Source organism: Talpa europaea (genome assembly GCF_964194135.1).
Source record: "Talpa europaea genome assembly, chromosome: 4".
Lineage (NCBI taxonomy): Eukaryota > Metazoa > Chordata > Mammalia > Eulipotyphla > Talpidae > Talpa > Talpa europaea.
Window position 1 is genome coordinate 17,806,501 of NC_140070.1, and position 19,741 is coordinate 17,826,241.

The 19,741-nt window shown below is 42.1% G+C and overlaps 1 protein-coding gene across 4 annotated transcripts in view; it reads right to left on the reverse strand.

The window, feature by feature from the left end:
* Positions 1 to 602: 602 nt before the first annotated feature.
* ACSL1 (acyl-CoA synthetase long chain family member 1) overlaps positions 603 to 19,741 on the reverse strand; it is a gene marked incomplete at both ends in the record, with an annotated part of 38,114 nt that continues 18,975 nt past the window's right edge. For 3 of the 4 annotated variants that reach the window (XM_084231974.1, XM_084231972.1, XM_084231975.1), the window contains 16 exons: positions 603 to 743; positions 1,051 to 1,122; positions 1,232 to 1,333; positions 2,299 to 2,442; positions 4,005 to 4,121; positions 4,714 to 4,802; positions 6,673 to 6,745; positions 7,442 to 7,537; positions 8,551 to 8,685; positions 10,003 to 10,137; positions 11,855 to 11,932; positions 13,895 to 13,968; positions 14,673 to 14,724; positions 14,875 to 14,907; positions 18,134 to 18,312; positions 18,527 to 18,626. In XM_084231974.1, coding sequence (XP_084088100.1) covers positions 603 to 743; positions 1,051 to 1,122; positions 1,232 to 1,333; positions 2,299 to 2,442; positions 4,005 to 4,121; positions 4,714 to 4,802; positions 6,673 to 6,745; positions 7,442 to 7,537; positions 8,551 to 8,685; positions 10,003 to 10,137; positions 11,855 to 11,932; positions 13,895 to 13,968; positions 14,673 to 14,724; positions 14,875 to 14,907; positions 18,134 to 18,312; positions 18,527 to 18,626 — 1,620 coding nt within the window. Of the gene's footprint in view, positions 744 to 1,050; positions 1,123 to 1,231; positions 1,334 to 2,298; positions 2,443 to 4,004; positions 4,122 to 4,713; positions 4,803 to 6,672; positions 6,746 to 7,441; positions 7,538 to 8,550; positions 8,686 to 10,002; positions 10,138 to 11,710; positions 11,789 to 11,854; positions 11,933 to 13,894; positions 13,969 to 14,672; positions 14,725 to 14,874; positions 14,908 to 18,133; positions 18,313 to 18,526; positions 18,627 to 19,741 lie in introns of all 4 variants that reach the window. The other variant, XM_084231973.1, reaches the window with a different exon arrangement.

Below are 19,741 nucleotides of genomic sequence, written 5' to 3' on the forward strand. Positions count from 1 at the left end.
ACAGGGCGCCTTATGCGCCACAGCGAAGAACATGCGCTTCAGAACCCTTGACTGAAAGCACTGTGAGTGCGTGTGAGAAGGGGCAGGGGAGGTGGCAGGGATTAAAAAAAAACCTCTGGTCCTCTGGTGATATTCTCCAGCTGGGGCAGCTGTTCTTGCTTTTAGGGGACATTTTCCCTCCAGTGCATTGTACTCTTGAGAGCAGCAGACAACTGCAGACTTTGCAGCAAGTAGCAGACACATCAGAAATAGCTAAGTCCTAACCCTTTGGTTAGAAGGACAGGGAGACACAAGTTTCAACACCAGCCTTTTAAACTGAAGAAGTCTCAAATAACTTAGCACATTTATAGTTTCCCCTTGACAAATTTTAAGGCTCATTTTGGAAGTTGTCTATCACCAGGTACATGGTCTGCAGTGCGAGGTGACTGTAAGGCAGTGTTCCGTTTTCCTCTAATTCCTACGACAACAACCCCGAATGGACAAGTCAGACATGGGCGTTTCCTTCCCTACACTCGCTGTCGTCAAAGTTACCAACTTGAAGGCCATCAGCAGAAGACTGTGGAGGTGGGTGGTTTCTCCCGAGCTTTTGTTTTTTTTTCACATTAGACTTTGATGGTGGAATAGAGTTCATCTATCTGCGACCTGAAGTAATTCCGAAGCTCTGGCCTTCTGGCCTTCATTGTTGGTGTCAGGAGGCCATTTTCGATAGAAAATAATTCAGGATGCAGGGCGATGCCTTTGACCTGCAAACACACAGGTGTTAAAAAAGGGAAAGAACAACCTGCGTCCAAATGGCACTGAGCTCCAGGGAAGACACTTCAGGGGATCCCCCCTGTCCCCAACCCGGGTCTAGCTGCAGACGCTCAGTAGAGCTGGGGGCCTACTCTCAGGCTAGAATTCAGGATTGTACCCCGACCTCCAGGAAAAGGGAACTCAGGTCGCTGGTTTAAAAAAATCCCTTCCTCACGTATCTCATCATCTGGAAAAACCCATTCATAAAAAAAATCTTCAAGTCTTTTATAGGAATTCACGTACTTTGATGAATCTTACCTGTTCAAATGGTTTTAGGCCAGCTTCTTTTCCAAGTTTCACTAAGTCTTCTAAGATAGCTTTTACGACATCCTAATAAGGCAAGAAAAATGAGCTGTTTCCACTGTCGGAGGCAGCTGCAGGTACACCTAATGCACCTGATGTGAAGATACGGGACAGGCTGCAGATCTCCCCGCCTTACCTTGTTTCTGCACAGTTCTTCAAAGGCCCCATTAAATCCTTTCTTTTGTGCCCAAGTACGTAATGTCTCAACCTCTGGCACCACAATGGCTATAAGAAACGCCTTTAACACAGACAAGTGAGTTACGATATGGTTTGATCCAGATGCACTAAAATAGCGATTATGATTCTACACCATAGACCCCTGGGAGAATCTCATGAGAGTTTTAGACTCTCTTCAGAAAATGTTACCAGCTTTCAAAGGTGCCTGAGTTCAGGTTGAGAACTGGCTATAAAACAAACAGTATCCAGTATTTTGCAATAAATGTCTTTAGAGAACCACTGGAAGTCAACAAAATATAAACAAAACCCTGATTTTTATTTACTTTATGTATACTTTTATCTTATAAAACAGGGTTAAATAACCATATAAGGTGATAAGTATCAGATAAGTGCCTTAAAAAAAGAAAATTTACAGATTCATTAAAAAAAATCTCTAATACCTCATTCTACAAGTTAGTAACCATAAAACTGAATTCATTTTTCACATTTATTTATCAAGAGGAAAAAAAGTAAATAAAATCAAAGTGATGGCAAGATTCTAGATCAAGGAAAAACAGATGTACTCTTATGAAATAAAAAATAACCTTCTAAAATTATAAGATTTGTCAATAACTTTTAGAAAACCAGACTCCTTCTCTGCATTGCTACCATCTGTCCCATATTTTGACAAATAGATGTTTCATTGCAGTTTTGACTTTGGTCTTCAACTTAAAGTACATTTGGCTCACAACCACCATTTGCTCAGAATGATTTAGGAGGCATAGCATATAAGTTGGATTTAATATGCTTGAAAACGTCAAACTCTTATAATCCAGACAGCAGTACTTCCCCTTATATTTAAATTAGCATATTTTACCCACTGCCCACTATTTTTATCCAATTTCCCTTTGTACCAGACTACTCAAGGTAAAATAAAAATATGGAAATTAAAGAGAAAAAACTTTCTGGCAAGAAGTGCCAAGGAGTAGAACCTAACAATGCTCCACTAATATCCCCGGTCACATCTGCAACTCACACAGCACGTACCTGCAAGCTGTCTCCATGGACAAACACCTGAGCAACAGGTTCACTTCGCTGGTAGATATTTTCAATCTTTTCAGGTGCTATGTATTCTCCTTGTGCCAGTTTAAATATGTGCTTTTTCCTGTCGATAATCTTCAAAGTGCCATTCTGTTGATCAGAGGGGTGGGGTTGTGGATTGGCCCATGGCTGTGCCACCCAGTACACTCACACAGATCCAGGGCAATTTCTCTGCACCATCATTTAAGCCTTGTACATGTCACAGGGGTTGGTTATTATATCCCACTTGACAGAGAGGGAAACAAAGACTTGGAGAGATTAAGTGACTTGTTGGAGTAGAGCGTGGGAAGAGACTCGAGAGCCATGGGAGTTCACTTTACTCTTTATCAATCAGCCAGCAGCACTGGGCTTGCTGCCTTCAGCTTAGCAAGCTTCAGGGAGTTTCCTATCTGAATGTCCTACAGACATTACTGTCTCCAAAGGATTCCAGTTCCTTGACAGCAGACAGGCTGATCTTCCCTCACAGCTCTGCACAGAGCAAGGGCTCAGTGAATGTTCGCTACAGAAGGGCAGACTTCTAGCCTCCTAGACGTCTAGCTTGTTGAGAGGAGGGTGCTTTGGTCCTTTGCTCAGGATTGGCTGCCCACAAATGCCCCCCCCCCACACACACACATAATAACTGAGGGATGCTGGCATTCCTAGATCAGACCAGCCAGATGCCAATAGTAACTAAAATCCCCACCCAGTTTTCTACCCATCCCCACACCCTGGGTCCCTCTTTAATTTTCAAAAGTCAGATGCTGGGAAGTTCCCAAGGCTCTTTCATTTCATGTCAGTTCACTTCCATTTTCAAGAGGCACAGATGGACATCCCGAGACTCTGAGATGTGTTTATCAGAATCAGAACTGAGACTTAATCCCTCTTGAACCTGTTGGGGGGAGGGGGGTTTTATTTTGAAATAGCGTGGGTATTCTGAAATCTGAATTAATTTGGAGAAGCACTTTTCAAATCAATAAAAATTTCACACTATCAAGCATCTTCAATCCACAAGAAACTGAAAATACACAACGATAAAAACCACCCGAGAAATTTTAGTGCTTGCAATGAAACACGGTAACGACTTAGGAAAAGTAGTGGTTGTTACCACAGCAGGCCAAGTGGTCAGACCTACTGGCAGGACAGCTGGGGCTTTTGGCACAAGCTTCTCACTCCTAAGACGACTCTGGAATTTCTCTACAGTCCAGGCTTCTGTGACTAAATTTAAAGAAGCTGGTTTTATCCATGGAACACTTACCTTATTCTTAATGAGATGATAAACCAAAGAAACAGATGTATTCACAAATTCGTGCCCATCCAATGTCTGGCCACTTTCCACACTGCCCCCACCCTTGTTGAACCTAAGGCCTCTCCATCAAGGCCTGCATCAAGATGAAAAAGCCAGTCTCCCAGCAATTCAAATAGGAAGAGCAACCAGAATTGATGTCAAGCAGCAGAACACACCAGATTTACTGTAGTTTAAGTGACAATCAGCAACAAGTATGTTAGGAGTGTAAATCTGATCCCTGCAGAAAATGGAAGTGCCTGCATCTGCCACTCCACAAGCAGAAAGGGAAAGAGAGAAGTGAAGGTACCACCCCACAGGGCAGCAAACATCTTATTTTCTTCCCTGCAGTGGAGCAAGGGGTTTTTGCACAGAGGAGGTGACCACTCACTGGTAACCATTTTCCTATGTCCCCGGTGTGTAGCCAGCCATCTTTATCCAGAGCTTCTGCTGTCTTTGCTGGGTCCTTCAAGTAGCCTTGAAATACATTTGGCCCTTTCACACACACCTGAAGGAAGAAAGATGATCTCTTAACAGCACTACAGGGCTCTGCCAAAGAAAACATGCATATCCCAACCTTTTGCTAGAAGCCCCAGTTTCCATGATCCACAGGGCGCTGTTGGGGCTCAGTGGGATCCAGAAGGCACCTCCAATGCCCCACTTCCCATTATTAATGACCTCAGCTGCAGTTGAGTTGTACGACTAGTGCCTGCCCTGGGTTCCGGCCCCAGGCTGCAGAAAGCCCCAAAGGGACTGAAATCACTTTGAAGTCATTAGGCTTTCTTCCACTAGCCAGTAGCTCACTAATAGGCATCCAGGGCAATTAGCAGGCAGGAGTTGTGTCCCAGCACTGAGGCCACTGGAGCCTCTGCATGCTCCTGGGCCCCAGTCCCTGGAATGTCAGGCGGAAGCAGCCGGCATTTGCACCCTCCTCTACATGACCCTGATTGCTAAACAGAAATGCACCTTCACAGAGAGCACAGCTGGGCTCTAGGATCACCAACAAAATCAAGCTCAATGGCTTCCCATGGCGGGGCTGGAGAATAGCACTGAGCTAGCGGAAAGGCAATGAGGGTGGACACTCATGGGGCTTTACTCACCTCACCCTCACCCTTGGCCGCCATGTAATTCATTTCTTCCACATCAACAAGTTTTATAAAATTGCAAGGCATAGGGCTGCCAACGTGACCTGTGAGTAAATAAAAGATGGAACATTTTTAAGGGGGTTACGAATATTCCTAGGCCAAATTATTTTTATTATAACATGCAAGCCTGCTCGTCATAAGAACAGCTGGTGCCAACCTCTGGCTTCCATAATGATAGCCCATCTCCCCTGGTAAATTAATTTAGGGAGTTTATTCCTAGAATAGAGACAAACATATTCAACCATCTTTTAGGGATCTCCCCTAATTTGATGAGCCAAATGATTTTTCAGAGTATAAGTAATTTGGCGGCTGATCTTTTTTTTTTTTTTTTTTTTTTTTTTTTTTTTTTTTTTTTTTTTTTTTTATAAGATAGTTTTTTTTTTTTTTTTGAGGATTTTTTTTTTAATAGAGGCATTTTATTTATTTATTTGTTTGTTTGTTTGTTTATACAAGCACTGGGTACAGTCAGAAGCGCGGGAGGGTGAGAGAATTCACCAGAGCCAGAGCGGGGAGCAGAGCAGGCAGAAGGACCGAAGTACACTGCTGAGGGGAGCAGCGGGCGGCAGGAGAGGTCTGCGCGCCATGTGGGACCCTCCTCAGGTGGCCGGGGAGCAGCCGGGGATCGAACCGGCACCGCAGAGGTCGCCGGCAGCTTCGCAACCCAGCGCTCAACCACTGCGCCACCGGGGAGGCCCTTGGCGGCTGATCTTAAGGAACCAGGAAACAAGCCTTCTGGAGCTCTTACCAGGCTCCAAGAATCAACGGCCCCTGTCCAGGACTTGCCACCCTCCCCGCCACCCCAAGATTTTTAAATGTCCCTGTTCTCTATAAGAAGACAAAACTTCTATGACTTTTGTAAACTTTAATTATTCTCTCACACACCATCTGATTCTGATCAGTATTTAAGTTTATTAAGATAGTACAGTGCTTCTTTCCAGTTAATCCTCCTGCCGAAGGGTGTGGTGTGAGGATTAGGTTCTTTTTCAAAAACAAAAATAACAGCAATTAGCTATGTCTTAAGAGCAATGCACATAATTCTTCCCGTGTGTTCACAGCTTTAGCTTAACGAGATCACTATTCCAAATTCTCTAGATGGTGAGGATCCAAGGGCGAAAGATTAAACAAACACCATGAGGAAGGTTCATAGCCTGCTGGGGCCAATCCCAGCAGAGTGAGCTACTAGCTAGTGCCCCCATTTACAACACAGCAGGTGAGGCGGGGAGGTTTATTTAGCATAGTGTGGACGATCCCACTGGTGCAGGAGTGAGGAAAGCACAGAACTCCGCAGAGAGACTGGGCAGAACCCTGGCGACAAGCACAGTGCTGAGTAAATCCTTATACATTATTTACGTGCTATTTAACCAACAATTGATCGTTTCCTCCGCAAGGCAACAGCTCGTCTCACAGGGACGTAGCGGGGATGAGATACCGTTATCCACGTCTTAAGCACCTAATGCAGAATCTCATCCGTGACAGTCAATTATTTGTTTGTCCTCCCCCTTTTTTCTTTTGGGGAAAAAGGACTTGGGTTCATTTCTCTCTGTCGTCACACAGTGCGAGTTTAACCACAATTTGCCAGCAGAAAATCAGACCCCAGTGGATTACTGGAGAACTCTGTTGGGCCAAACATTCTGAGCCTGGTTTAAAGGGCATCCTCTCTCAGATGTCACCTTCAGGATCTGGGTAAATCTCTGTGGCCACCCAGATCTACAGTCAGATCCTCAAAATTACATCCCTCTGCCAGAGGAGACGTGCTCCACATGGCTCTTGGATTTACAGGGTCAGCGGCCTCCAGGCCTGATCACTGGAGACCCAACACTTGTTTCCATTGGTCAATGAACCAACCAATGATTAACCCAATTCCACTTCAAACCTGAAGACCGCGATGAGGAGTGAACAAACGGTGTGTCGTACCTGCTGTCCAGTCTCCGGGCAAGGTCAGGGAGCAGCCCGCAGTGCACTCCGTCTGTCCATAGCCTTCATAAAACTGGGTCACCAAGAGAAGAAACAACAACAAAGGGAGAAAGTCACACGTGCGCTGGAGCAGTTACGTTCCTCTGGCTCCTGCACCGTGGCTGGCTGTGAAACCTCTTTTCCAGCTTAATTCTACAACAAGCATCCTCACAGCACCCAAACACCTCCGCCCTCCTACTGAACACCAGCATGGTGTGTGTTCATTTTCTACTTCACTTCCTGGGGACAAGCAAGGGAGAACCCCGACGGGGCAGGACGGGCCTGGCTATAGGATGCACCAGGTGGGGCTCTCGCTCTCAGCCCGCGTCCTCGATGTCCCCCTTGAAAACAGGTTCTCTCTCTCTCTGCCTGGTGTGCAGGTTGGCTTATCCCTGTGATCCATTCCCATACTCCCATGCCTCACCTGGAAGGCATGTTTTGTGTTAGAGCAGTGGTCACAAACACCTATTCTCCTGCTGAAGGGTAAAAGACATATAGACATGTCATTTTATATGAAACCCATTAAGTTGTATCTTTTATATGAAATATAAGCATACATACACACACACACACACACACACACTCTTATACTTATTTCTCAAGTGACTTAGAAAACAGAGAATCCTGCAAGCAAAACTAAAATGCATGCAAAGAGAATAAAAATGACTTTTGGAAAAAAGATTCCTGGGCATGACAAGGTCCAGAGAGAGTCACAGCGAAGCCACCTCACCTGACAGCCAAGGGCAGTTCTCAGGAAGGTGAGCACGGTGGCGGACACGGGAGCAGCTCCTGTGATCATCAACCTGACTTTTCCTCCCATGCTCGACTGAGAGACAGAAGAGGAGAGACAGTGGGGTCAGACAACTGCAGGAGGTAGGCACCTCACAGATATCTGTGCCCGGAGCCACCAGCTAACCCTCAGCAGATGGCAAAGAACTCACTGACTCTGACTCAGGAAAGACTCCTGCCAGCGTGTTTCCACCTGAAACTATTCCACTCACTTTTTTTTTTAAATTTTCTAAAATTAGGGTAACATTGGTTTACAACACTGCATATGATCCGGAAATGCAGGTTCCTCCCTCTTCAGATGTATGCTACCATACCCACCCACCATCCGCTTTCAACAGGGAGGGAGATGCAAGCCAACACCCAGAACTCATCATATTTTAAGGAATTCGAACAAGATTTGCAACCACCACACTTCTGGCATTTTTTTGGACACATTATCATTTATGCTTTACCACTCATGCCTAAAAACTTACTTCAAGAGTGACAACCTTGGGTCTCCCTGGTGGTGCAAGGGGTTAAGTCACAGAACTATGAAGCTATCCACAGCCATTGCAGCATGAGTTCGATCCCCCTCCAGGGAGGTGACCCACATGGCGCAGCAGGCCTCTCTTGTCTCTCCCGCTGCTCCCCTCAGCAGTGTATTTCAGTCAATCTATTCTGTTCTGTTCCCCACTCTGCCTCTGGTGAATTCTTTCACCACCCTGTACCTTTGGGCCATACCCCAGTTCTTGTATGCATAAATAAATAAATCTTTTTTTTAAAAAAAAAGAGTGACAAACTTGATCTAGAAAAGTGTAACAAAATGGAGAACCAGAAAGGCTATAATACCCTGATTCCTCTCCACCCCCCTAAATAGTTAGCTATTGTTCAGATTTATCTTGAATACTAATAGTTTTGTCCTTGACTTTTAGAAGTGTGTCAGCATTAGTAAAAATGTACATTCTCTCCCTCACCTTCACATCTTTCTTATAAAAAAAAAAAAAAGCTTTCATCGGAACTCAAAGCCCATATTAGTTTACATGAGAAATAATAGTATGAGTCTATGGTTACCTGTATTTTGTGAAAGATGAGTTTATCCCATAGGCTGTTGTTTCTAATGATGCCACTGCGTAGCTCTGCTTCCTTTCTCTTGGAGGCAAAGTCCAAAAGCCATCGCTTCAGTTTGGTGTTTGCTTGTGAGAAAATCTAAAAAGTCAATAAATAAGAAGGCTTCAGACCCATCAGGATGGCTAAAAGTCAGGTAATATAACAACTGGTAAATGTGGCAGCCTCATATACTGCTGGGTGGGGGAAGTGGGGGGCGCGTAAAATGGTACAGCTGGTTTAGAAAACAGGCCGGAAGCTCCTCCAGCAGCTAAAAGCAGTTACCACCTGACCCAACAATCCACTGCTGAGCGGGACCCAAGAGAAATGGACACACATGCTCACACAGAAACCTGTATGAGGATGTTCACAGTTGTCCCCAAAGTGGAAACAACTCAAATGTCCATCAATGGATAAATAAACAAATAAAATGGGTGACATCTATAGAGTGTAACTTTTTTTTTGGAAGTTCAGATACATACTAGGACATGAATGTATCTTGCAAACACACTAAGTGAAAGAAATCAGTCACACAAGAACACATGCTGCATGATCCCATGTACGTGAAAGTCCAGAATCAGAAGATTTATAGATTCAGAAAGTAGGTTAGTTTTTGCTGAGTGGTGGATGGGGTGTGGCAGAGAGGGAGCGGAGAATGAGCACTAAAGGGCAGATAAAGGGTTTCTTTTTGAGGTGATAAAGTGTCCCAAAATGAACTGTGGTGATGAGTGTAAAACTGTGAATCTACTAAGAACTTTGAATTGTATCATTTAAATGGGTGAAATGCCTAGTATGTGAACAAACCTGTTTTTAAAGTTTTTTTAAAGCGTCATTAAAAAAATAAAAAGACTCTCACAGATGACAGATGCCCTGCCTTAAAATAAGGAGCATTACAAGTGCCCAAACACATTTGGAGACCCCTCACACCCACCCCATCTGACCCAAGCTGTGGGGCACCATGGCGAGCAGGCATTCTCTATGTGGCTTAGTCGCTTCTAAGTGTGTAAGCAATATTTTATATGTGCAAGGAGCTTTACAATTAGTGAAACCATTTCAGAGTTACTCTTTTCATGTGATGCAATTTGCAACATTAGGAGACAGAAAACAGGAGGAGGGGGCGATTGTCCACGTAGAGATGAGAAAACAGAGGTTCAAAGAGGTTGTTGTAAAATAAAAATGAAATAAGCTTCCATTTTATACCCGTATTATACCTTATGGTTTACAAAGTGTGATCGTGTGTGTTTCATAATCTTCACCAACAGCTCTGTGAGGTGAACTTATCCTAACTTTACAGGTGAGTGAAGGGCAGTTCTGCAAGACTGAACTTGTACCCCCGGTGCACAGAAGGCACGTGGCTGAGCCTTGTTCAAACCCACGTCTCGGACTCAAAGCTCAGTGGCCTTCGGGCCTGGAACTTACTCGGTCAAACATCCGGTTGAGCAGTCTCGGGACCACAGGAAAGACAGTGGGTTGAAGCACCTTGAGGTCATCCATTAGCAGCCTGATATCTCCTTGGAAAAATCCTATTTTAGCTCCATGACACAGCATTACACACTAGGGAGGGAAGTAACCAACATTTTTATCATCACAGCAGGGGTCACACAATATCCAAACACACACATGAGGCTTTAGGTTTAGCATTTCAGCCAGTTTCTAAAAACCTTAAATTTCCTAAATATGGGTCATTTTTTTGAAAAACACTTTTGCATTCTTTGGTCATCATGCAACTTGGGAATGAGGATTTTTTCTTGATCACCGGAAGATAAAGGGCTTAGAAATAAACTTGGGAATATTGTTTTTAATGATAATCTCAGAGGTTCTGCTATTTTAGTGTCAATATAAATAACCATTGAATGAATGACATAGTATTATATAAACCAAATGTTTTTCGCCTACCAGAAACTTTAGATCTAATTTACACTGAAAACAAAAACTGAGCTACTTCCCTACAATCCTAGCTTATTTAAGTTTAATTTTTCCTTTATTTGAATCTAACTAAAGATTTCTGAGAACCCACTGAACAGGATGCAGTGGAGATACTGGGGGTCTAATACCAGAGCGGCCTGCCATCCAGCTATAATCTACAACATCGATTTTCCTGTCAAGTGCAAACTGCACTGGCAAACCACAGACAAGTGACAGTCTGCCTATTTTAAATTTTAAAGAGGAGAGATTCAAAGCACGATGAAAACAGAAGTATAGATGGTCCCAGGCTTGAAGGTATCCACTGCTCATTGTTTAAAAACAAAAACTTAGAAGGTTTTTGTTCAATGGCTTGCTTCCCAGGCACAATTTACAAACCACCATTTGGTACATGAGATCACTTTATAAACTCAAGAGATCTCCTGAGGTGTGCAAAAAGCACAGGTAATGGATAGAAAATGGAATCTAATGAGTCTTAATTCTTTAGGATAAGGAATCCCATAGGGCAGCAGCCAATCACAGGGAAGGCTCCCTATTAGTCACCTGTCCTTCTCACACCCAGCACAGTGCCTGTTACACAGCTGGTGTGCAGCAAACACCTGTTAACTGGCTGAATCGTGCCTGCTTTTTATCCTGTAAGTATACAGTCCCAACTTGCCCAAGAGCGAAAAAAGAAAGTGCTCAGTCAGTTTTTAAATTAGTCACACAGTAATATACTGATCAGCTAAAGATCATTCTGCTCTTCTGAGAGCTCTTAGAATACCGGTGAAAAGATTAGTCTTGAGCCAACGAGTGCCTCAGGAGCAAGCACAAAGGAAAATACAAACTTCCCAGGGATAGCCAACTGTCGAGGTGTGAAGCTGTACACTGAAATTTAAGGAGTGTTGTAAATGACTGCTACCTCCATTAAAAAAGAAGAGAAACTTCTTAGAGCAGAAGTCTTATTAGGTTTTGTAGGATGGTAGTCATAAAAATTCTCCTTTTACATTTAATCTTTCTGGAATCATGTCCACATTAGTGGCCTTCAAAAATGTGGGCTTATAATTTTGAAGTTATTAAAATTCAAGTATCCAGACCCAGGAAAAAAATCCAAATAAATATATTCTTTTAAGTAATTAGTACCATTACTCTTTTAAGTAATTAATACCATTAGGAACAAGCAAAGAATCTTCCATGGGGATGACAGTCCGTGTGTGAAACGTACCTGCATGAGCTGCTCAAACATGTGTGCCAGTGGCAAAAATGAAATGTGTGTGTCACTGGCATTCAGGGCAAGTACTTTCTGTAAAACACAACAACTTAGCAGAACACAAACAAACAAGCAAGAAAAACAAAACTCAATGCCTACCTCTACAACTCTCTCAAACATATGGGCCAGAGGCAAGAAAGATATCAAAGTATCATCTGGGGAAGGACTGACTGCGTTCTGTAAGCAAAGACACCAGCAGAGCAGAAAGGCATTAAGATTTCCAGTCACTTTGCATTTTATCTGAGAGCACATAATACCTCAACATGAAGGTCAAACAGCTTTTGCTTATCATCTGCAATTATGTCTCACCAAAGAATGAAAGGCAATCCAGAAATATTGAAATATTTTAATACTTTAATTTTTGAAATAGAGGTCATTTCTAATGACAGAGTAACTCTATTGCAGGACTTCAGTCAAAATAAGGAAAATTTTCTCAAATTAGGATATTAAGGGATTATGTGCTCTAATAACTTTGTATTTCAAAGCTGTAGTACCCACTACCCAGCAAGCTCAGTTCCACCTTAAGGTAAGACATACAAGCTTTATTCCAACATAAGATAGCACATTATGTTGTAGCAATATAAGAGCCATTCCAACACAAGATAGCATATTATATTGTAAAAGGAAAAGAGGAAAAAAGGTAGGTTTCCAAGTTTCTTTTATCTATAGCATAAATGCATCTTGTGTGTTTTAGTTTGATCAATATTTTTATCTTAAACCCCAACTTTACCTCAGTGGGTGAATAATTTAGCTCCATTTATTTAAAGCTAGCTCTGACCCAGCACAGGGGATTTGCACTCCTATAAAATGCTGATCACGATAGCTCTGCACCTAGTGTGAGTCTGACAGCTGGTTTCCATTTCATGGTTCAGAATGGGCTTCACTTAGGTCCAGGGGGACGGGTTTGCATGAAATGTTCACATTACTCACGTAAAGAATTTTTGCCTGTACCCCCTTCTGAAGCAAGTCCTTCCCCTCTCCATTATATCCCAATAATGTGATAATAGGTAAAAGCTCCAGTCCTGAGCAAACACAACAGCCCCAGAGCATGCCATCCTGGTGCAGCAGGCCATCGTCTTGGCAAATGTGACCTGCATTTACCAACTAGCATTTCTTAGTATATTTTTATGAGAAATCAAACTCAGTGATATCTACACTTTCAATTTTCTGATTCAGCCAAAAAAAGGTCCATCAGCATGACAGATATTTTACATAGCTGAGAATGTCCCTGATTGGTAATTTAAAACACAGTTTTGTAACCATTAGCAAATCATTCTTAAGGTCTCATGAGCCACTAATGCATTTTCAGTTTTTATTAAAGGTCGATAAGGAAATTAAAATTTCACTTTAGTAGGTACTGAATGTTGAACACTGTTTAGAAAGCATACACCGAAAAAAGGTTTTTGGGACTAAGAAAGTAGGAGTGTAAGTGAAAGGGAGATTAACCTTCTGTACCCACCAAAGATGCCCATTCCCCAAAACCATTAAGCACAGACTCCTGCCACAAAAATTAGGGCTCCAGAATATTCCCAAGAAACTGCAAAAGCAAATTATGGAAAATGTGGAAACAGTGTGAGGGAAAGACATTTTATTATTTAATAAGTACCTCTTTTCAAAAGCAGTTATTGAATATAATTGCTTAAGATTATAGGAAAGCAACTGAAGTTCAAAGTTTTAATTCTGCTTATAAAATGGAACTCAAACTGACCACCATGAAGAATAATAATAATTCAAAAGCCTTCAACAGCATTCAATATTTTGTTGTCAACTTAAAGAAATGATTCTAGGCTGAAACAGTAGACTAAGGCATTTCTTCTCTGTTCTCTCCTGGAAACATTTATAGGATAGTATCTAAATAAAGTTACCTGCAATAAAAGTTGCAATAAACTCTATCTCTCAATTTACCCTGAAGGTCATAAACAGTAGTTGGAGACTAGGTCCACAATGTAAACTGCTTGAGAGAAGGTGATGTTAGCCCATTTTAAAGTTCAGATCTTATCCATATTTCAGATTGTGTTCCAATTACAGCACACACACACACACACCCAGCAGGGCAGTGCTGCCTTTACTGCGTTCATGCCTGAGGCCTAATGCCAACACAGGTATCTAAATAAAGATGACAATGTCCCGAAAGTTTACCTCTGTCACTTTCACAAAAGCTGAACAATCACTTATTACATTTCGATGAGTGATCAGTGCTCCTTTGGGGTTACCTGAAGAACACACAGGAACCAGGATAAGGTTAGAGGCCAGCTGCTCCTTGAGCAACGTTATTTTGTTCAAAGTGGTTTTGTTATAACACTGATGAGAAGAATCTTGGTCGACATGCATGAAACAACATTTTTGGAGGACCTGACTTTGGTGCATATTGTCAGAGCACCAAGAGCTTCCAAGAGCTTCCAAGAACCTAACGACAACATTAAATGAGGACTTACTTTACAGAAACTGAATCCAAGAATGAGAGACATTAAGGAAGCCCAGAAACCCTATAATTAGGGCCTCAAATACCTCTACAGTAAGGTACACCCATGCAAGTCAAACGTTGAGTAACATTAAGTTCCTGAGCAAACTGCAATTCTTTAAATGAAACTCATTATCTTAAACAATCTTTATTAATATGGGCAAGTTTCAGAGGGTGAGTGGAGCAAGAAGAGAAAAAAACAGGACTTTGATTTCTCAAAGCCACTGATATAGTTTATACATGGAAGATGGGTGATGTCACCTTCAATAAATGTTTGAGAAGCATGTGGTGCTCTCGAATTCTAAGATGGTCTTGTAGAGCAAGAGCACATGCCTTGAACTGCTTCCCTCTCTTCCACTTTCAGGCTGTCTTTAGTTTAAATCAGTCACCCAGAAAGGGAGCAGAGAGGACACACTTCCAGATACCACTTAGAAGCAATTACTTTTCAAAACATACCTGTAGTTCCACTTGTGAAACAAATTACTGCAAGATCCTCAGGTGCTGGAGGCTATAGCAATTAAAAAAAAAAAGGTGGGTGTTATAAATTAGAAAACTATGAGCCATAAGAGATCACCCAAGATTTCTACTAGTCTCCAAAATTACTTGATAGTGGAGACTGCATGGAGGGTTACGGTGAGGTCTGACATGGTGTCCTTACCTTAGGAGTCCGTCTGTTGACTCTTCCCAGGTCCTTAATTAAAAAAGAAAAGAAAAGTTTAAATGCAAACATTTTCTAAATGTAAAGAATAAGGTCATATTAAGTCATTCAAAGGTAACTTTACTGCAGGATTCACTGTCAGCTGGTTCAAAGGCACCTTAAACTTCAAATAAAACAAACTATGGCATTCTGAGTTATCCTGAATCAAGAAATTTATCCATTATTCTAAGAAGTCAGTTTCCAGTTGTCTTCTTTCTTATGTACACCTTTATAAATGGTATAGCAACTGCCCCTTGAGATCATATGGTGTTTGTCTCCTTCTGACTTATTTCATTTAGAATAATGCCCTTAAGGTCTATCCATGTTGCCACAACTGGCAAAATTTCATTATTCTTTATGGCTGAGTAATATTCTGTGTGTGTGTGTGTGTGTGTGTGTGCGCGCGCACGCGCACGCGCATTTCTTAACCTAGTCATCCATCAGTGGACACTTGGGTTGTTTCCCTTCCCTGACTATTGTAAATAATATGGCAAAGAACGTGGAGGTGCAGGTATCTTTTTAAGGTAATGTTTTCATTTTTGCTGGATCACATGGTAGTTCTATTTATTAACTTTAACTTTTTTTTTAATTTTTTAACTTTTTGAGGAGTCTCTGATCTGTTTTTCTTAGTGGCCACATTTACATTTAATTTGGGAGTAACGGGAATTTCATTCCCACCAAGAGCATACAAGGTCTCCCTTTTCTCCACATTCTCTCCAATACTAGTTATTTTATTTATTTATTTTTTGATACCAGCAATTCTAATCAGTGGGAGGTGGTATCTCACTGTGGTTTTGATTTGCATTTCTCTGATTAGTGATGCTGAGCTTCTTTGTGTACCTGTGGCCTGTAGCCTTTGAAATAGGGTGTTTTTGGGTTTTTTTTCTTGTATTTCTTGTCCCTATTTCTTTTCCTTTAACAAAGCCTCGTTCGTAATCATAACCAAAGAACTGTGGGTGCTCTTTACGCTTCCCAGACTCAGACACAGATCTGCTGTCAGGTCTCCCAATTCTGCATAACTGATGTCTTCAATTTGAGGAGAAAAATTAATCTCTGCCAGATTTAAATGCTAACTACATTTTGGAGAGCTCAACTACTTGTACTCCCCACATGGAGCAGGACTGGGGATTTTGGAACCTCCTATTGGCTACAACAGAAAAATCTAAGCCACTTTTTGAATGAATGTGAAGGTAAAGAATGACAGACTCATTTCTGCAAATATATTTAGAGCTTTGCTGCAGACTCTTGGCAGGTATAAAGCAGTCAATTGTACAAGTCTTTCAACAGATTTGCATTTTTGAAAATTTTCATAATGCTGGGAAAAATGCAAAAATTCCAGATACCAATGTTTCTACTTTCAAGCCTATAAAAATGTACAGTAATATAAACATGATCACATGATCAACTGGGAAGCTAATTTATTTCATTTATTTATTTATTTATTTATTTATTTATTTTGTGAAGATTTATTTATTCATTCATACAAGCACTGGGCACAGTCAGAAGCGCGGGAGGGTAAGAGAATTCACCAGAGCCAAAGCAGGGAGCAGAACAGGCAGAAGGACCAATGTACACTGCTGAGGGGAGCAGCGGGCGGCAGGAGAGGTCTGCGCGCCATGTGGGACCCTCCTCCGGTGGCCGGGGAGCAGCCGGGGATCGAACCGATGCTGCAGAGGCTGTGGGCAGCTTCGCAACCCAGCGCTCAACCGCTGTGCCACCAGGGAGGCCCTGGGAAACTAATTTAGGTTCATTTCTTAAAAGTTTTATCTTCTGCTTATAAATTTTTTTAAAACCAAGTACGAATCATATTAAACAGGCAAGTTAAATATGAATTCACAATGCCATTCATACATAAAGACTTTAGTAAAAGCTTTAACACTCTTCAGTCATTTACCCATCCAAATAATTTTTAAATTATACTTGACCCTTGAACAATGTGGAGGTTAGGGATACTAAACCTCTTCTCTCCACCTCAGCCAAAAAAATCACACTTAAGTTTCAACTTCCTCCAAACTTAACTACTAATAGCCTGCTGTTGATGGGAAGCCTTACCAATAATGTATACAGTTGATCAACAAATATTTTGTGCATCATATATTCCTTACTTATTTCATTCTTACAATAAAGCTAGAGAAAAGAAAATTGTCGAGGAGAATATACATTTACAGTGCCGGCAAGGGTCCCACAATAAAAAAAAAAAAAAAAAAAAGAGAGAGATTAAAATTAAAAAAAAAAAGCTAGCTAAAAATGCAATTTAAGATTGGAGCACACTAATGAGCTCTTAAGGAATCCTATCCTATGCTCCATATACATGTGTGTGTACATGGGGGCACAGGCATGTGAACATGAGAGTGTGTACACAAGGCAGGTTTAACTATTAAAACAAAAGGTGTTTTTCCTCTGCCACCAAGTTTCCCAGGAAGAGTTTTATAGATCCTTACTTGGAGCCTCAAAGTCTTTGTAGAAGGAGAACTATAAATAAATTTTAAAACTCTATTTATAATAGTTCCAGGAAAATATTTCTAACATTTTCAGAATGAGAATGACTTACGCTGCTCAGCCTATGACTTCTATGATGTGCACGTGATGGGCTCCTCCTCCTGCTAACTTCTGTTTACTGAGACTTTAGTTTGTGTCCAACTGGGACAAATCAGCTTCGTATGTGATCTGCTATCAAACTGCTGATGTGAGTAGGGACCACACTCATAGTTATCTTTATAGTTGCGGTTGATACAAATCTCAAGACATTTAATATGAAAATTAGCCAAATCAAACATCGATGCTAGAAATTCACTAGGATGCTATAGAAGTCATCTGGGAAAAGAATAATGAGGCAGATTTCTATATCTGGTTCCATTTTGGAAAAAAAGGAAGGAAAAGCTATTCACGTCTAAAGAGAACACACAGCTGGAATCACCTGAATCTGAACATCACGTTCCTGGCCCTTGATGTCATGGCTTCTTGGTGCTCTAGAATAAACAGGTGAGCCTTGTAACTCCCTTTTTGAGAGCAGTTTCTGCAAGATGTGATAGTTAACACTGGGGCATGTGCATAGAATTTATTGTTCAGGTAGTGAGACAGGAATTTTTGCTCTATATCTTTCATGGGTCATTGACCTGGCCGGCCAGAGTTTGGAAGGTTGGTGGCTCAGGATACCACATCTGAGCTGAAGTGACCTAGGGAAAACCCTCCAGAGAAGTGACAGGGCAGAAGAACTCACCTCCATTGACTTGAAGCTGACGATTTCTACCCCACACTTCTTGCCTCGTTCAAACAAATCACTGCCGAAGGAGTCCATGATAACTATGATTTTAAGGCCTGGTGTTAACTTATTTTCTACCCCTTCTAGTAAGAGTATGGCCTTCCCTGGCTTATCGACAAAAACGAGAGAGAGTTCAGCTGCAAATGAGGAGAGACAATGAGAAATAAGTGTTGGGATATTAAACACTTGACCTTATCTGCCAGCAGGCTGTTTTAAGCACTACAATCCTTGAATAAAAGGTATACGCTTAAATATAAAATCCTAAACAAGTCAAATTTAAGCAAATGTAAATTTAGTCACCAAATCTAACTAAAAACGAGGCCAATATCCACCCAAACATCACAGACGTACCTTTGTTAACTACGTAGGTGATTGCTTCGGATCCAAGGGTATCATAGAGAGGAACGACCACCATTGAAAAAGCAAAACATCCCTGTTCAATGATCACCCACTAAACAAACAGGAGAGGTGGGGAGAGAAAACAGGATGTCATCATGGAATCACTCCAAGAAGACCAATAGTCCAGCCAGATTCAGAGTGGAAAGCTGGGATATAGGGAGATTAATATTTGTGTATCAACTACTATGTGCAGGCACTATGAGGGCTTTACAATGAGAACAAAACACTGGTCCTCTTCTTCAATGGAAGTACAATTGCCTGAAGAATTAATGCAAATATATGAAAAGATAATTACAAGATAAATACAAGGTAGTGACTGACTTGGGGACTGTATACAGAGTCCAAGTAGTGGCCAGCGGGGAGGTAAGTGAGCTTGCCCTTTTCAAGAGCAGCATGATTTGGAAGGACAGAGAGAAGGCTAGGTGGCTCCAACAGCGGGACTGCATGAGCAAGAGCAGGGAGGAGGCTGTGAGCAAGCTAGTGGACAGATGTTCCAGCAGGGTGTGGGGAATGACATGGCGAGAGAGGAGCTAGAGTGAGCCTGTGGCCACGGAAGAGCCTGGTTCTGTGTCCCAGGCACAGGCGTAGCAGGTGGGGGGTGGGAAGAAGATCCACCTGGCAGCAGTGTGCAGACAGATTTAGGAAGAGAGGAGGAGGAACAAGCTTGTAGGAAATTGTGCTGGCACAACCCCCCTGAAAAGTGATGGAGAGGCGTGATGTGGTAACGGATCATCTTGCCTCATCAGCCACATAGCAACTGATCTGCCTAAAAGGCAAATGTGGCAAGATCACTCTTCCACTCACCATCCTCCTTGGCACCCATTACCTCCAGCTGCAGTTTTCAGATCCTCTGCAGGAGTCTAACACATGGCACAGATAAAGGCGGAGCTGCCGTGGGACGGGAGCACAGCCCACTCACATCTCCGACTAGGAAGTACTTTTTCTCCCTTTGTCCCCCCCTTGGAGCCAATTTCAAGCTACTAACATGGGATTCAGATCGTAGACCCTTAGCAGGGTATAGGTGGCACAAATGGTTGTTTTTTCCCTGCACCACTCTAACCTCTACCATATTGAAATGGTTCATTCCCTAACAGATGTGCTGCTTGACACAAATAGGGTGGTTGTTCTTGACATTCCCTAGGCTATCCCAGACTCATTTCCTTCAAG